The 2500-nt window shown below is 55.2% G+C and overlaps 2 protein-coding genes across 2 annotated transcripts in view; both read right to left on the reverse strand.

Moving 5' to 3' along the window:
• PTSG_13097 (uncharacterized protein) overlaps positions 1-328 on the reverse strand; it is a gene marked incomplete at its 5' end in the record, with an annotated part of 9944 nt that extends 9616 nt beyond the window's left edge. Inside the window, one exon of the mRNA XM_004988706.1 lies at positions 189-328. Coding sequence (XP_004988763.1) covers positions 189-328 — 140 coding nt within the window. The remainder of the gene's footprint in view (positions 1-188) is intronic.
• A 226-nt stretch (positions 329-554) lies between these two features.
• Positions 555-2500, reverse strand: part of PTSG_10799 (uncharacterized protein) — an 11237-nt gene continuing 9291 nt past the window's right edge. Inside the window, exons 24-28 of the mRNA XM_004988707.1 lie at positions 2262-2358; positions 1878-1950; positions 1561-1705; positions 1218-1283; positions 555-968 (exon numbers count right to left, since the gene is read on the reverse strand). Of these exons, the coding sequence (XP_004988764.1) occupies positions 948-968; positions 1218-1283; positions 1561-1705; positions 1878-1950; positions 2262-2358 (402 nt within the window). The 3' untranslated portion in view covers positions 555-947. The remainder of the gene's footprint in view (positions 969-1217; positions 1284-1560; positions 1706-1877; positions 1951-2261; positions 2359-2500) is intronic.

The following is a 2500-nucleotide window of genomic DNA, read 5'->3' on the forward strand; positions in this document are numbered from 1 at the left end:
GACGACGACGACGACGACGACGACACACACACACACACACACACACACACACACACACACACACACACACACACACACACACACACACACAACCCCACTGAAATGTGATAGACATCAGATGCAAGCAACGGCCATTGCACACAGGCAGAGCAAACACGACAACAGGGGCGATGGCTGGGCGCTCGTACCCAGAAGGGAAGCTGAAGGGGGCGCCACTGAGCTGTTCCAGCGCAGAGACAAACTTCCACAGCTTCACCGCCTTCCGCACCACCCACACCACCAGCAAGGCCACCAGGCCGCTCACAAGCCATCCAGTGCTGCCTGTCATCGCTGCTGTTGTTGGCGATCGAGGAAGGAAGGACAGCAGAAGCAGTGGAAAATCATCGCGAGTCATCCAAAATCATCACACGCAAAACGCAAACAGGTGTGTGTGTGTGTGTGTGTGTGTGTGTGTGTGTGTGTGTGTGTGTGTGTGGGTCGTCACAATGCCGTGCCACACCACGCATCACACGTCGCGTCTTTCACATCACTCGCATCGCAACCCTTTTGTTGAGTGGCGGTTGTTGTTTATGGTGTGTGTGCGTGTGTGTGTTGAGCGAGAAAGGGGTTAGGAAGGGCTAAAGAGGTGATGTGCAGGCGACACAAGGCAACGAAACCAAAACGGGGAGAGGAGGGGGGGACCTTAAGCTACGGAAAACGCAAGCGAGGGGGGTGCTGTGAAGGAAGGGTGATGGCAAGAAACGGGGTGGAAGCAACAGAAGCCAACGAAAGAGATGGAGTGGTGGTGGGCGGAGTTGGGTAGAGGTGGGAAAGGAGAGAGGAAAGCCTTGTTTGTTTGCTGGCTTGTTGAGATCTAAGCTGAATGGTGCATATGGCGTTGCTCTGTGTGTGTGTGTGTGCACGTAGGAGAGGGCATTGTGGGACGGGGAATGTTGCGCCACATCCGCCTAGTTGTCTTCGTGCAGTTTCTGCAAACAACACAAAAGGATGTCAGAAATGAGCCGAAGCAACGTGGGGACACGGGCACGAGTGCAACACGCACACGTCGGCAGCAGCTGGGAGATGGTTCAACCGGGTCCCGTACGTGTGCATGTGTGCATGTGTGCCTGCATGTGTGCATGTGTGTCTGCATGTGTGTTCGTGTGTCTGCATGTGTGCATGTGTGTGTGTCTGCATGTGCACAACATGCGTGCGTGCAACATGCGTGCATCGCTGACCTGTATCCGGACTTTCACGCCGTTCTGGCTGCGCAGCACAAGCACAGACTCAAGGAGGGGCTCGTACTGGTGTAGCGAGACGCGCGCGGGTGGGGAGGGTTGATGATATGTGTGTGTGTGGGGGGGGGGGGAAGGGAGGGGGGTGAGGTGGAGCAAGGGTGAGGGATACATGTGGAGGGACAGGAAAACCGTGGTGGTGGTGGTGGTGTACAGGACGCAGCCAGCCAGATGGGCGCACCCACAGAGACAGACAGACAGACAGACAGACAAGTAGATACGCAGACAGACAGAGACACACAACAAACAAACAAACAAACAGCCAAGCGAGCGAGCTTGGGCTTACGTCGACGGGAAGGAACTTGAACTTGCGCAGGAGCTGGCACATGACAACGCGAATCTCGTTCATGGCAAAGTTGTTGCCAATGCAGTTGCGGCTGCCAACAGAGAACGGGAAATAGGCGTAAATGTCCGGACGCGTTTCCAGGAACCTGAAAAAGCAAACAAACAAACACACACAAACAAACACACACACACACAAGGCGGCACGGAGCATGAGGATGACGGTGAGTAAGATGTCGTGGATGTTGTGGATGGTGGAAGTGCAATCATGACATGGATGTGTGTATGTGTGCACGAGCACGATTGAGTGCATGCTCTCACCGCTCTGGGTTGTATGTGTCTGGGTCCTCCCATGTATCAGGGTTGCGGTGGGAGGCGAAGCTGCTGCAGCCAACTGCAAAGCGGTAACGCGCGTCATGTGGCGTGACCGACGTAGGTGGACCATTGATGTGGATTGATGTGGATTGATGTGGATTGATGTGGATTGATGTGGTTGCAGCAAGGCGATGGGTGATTGACGGGAAAGGAAAACGAACGAGGAACGGTACAAAAAGAAGCGCGCACGCACACGCACGCACACACACACACACACACACACACACACACACACACACACACACACACACACACACAAACACACACACGCAAACACACGCACACATACCCATCATCAGCATCACTACCACGACCTTCATCAGCACGTACCTGAAGTGCCTGGCTGGAGGACAACGCCGCACTGGAGTTCGAGGGGCTGGTCGAGCACGCGGCCCGTGCCGAGCACTGGCGGGTACAGCCGCATCGACTGCGCAGCCGTGACAACGGTGGCGGCGGTCGTGGAGTGAGGTAGGAGGGAGGAGAGCACAATCCAAAGCAAAGCAAAGCAAAACAAACACACACACGCACACACACGCACACGCACAAGAGAGAGGTAGAGATAACACAAT

Source organism: Salpingoeca rosetta (assembly GCF_000188695.1).
Source record: "Salpingoeca rosetta unplaced genomic scaffold supercont1.34, whole genome shotgun sequence".
Classification (NCBI taxonomy): domain Eukaryota; class Choanoflagellata; order Craspedida; family Salpingoecidae; genus Salpingoeca; species Salpingoeca rosetta.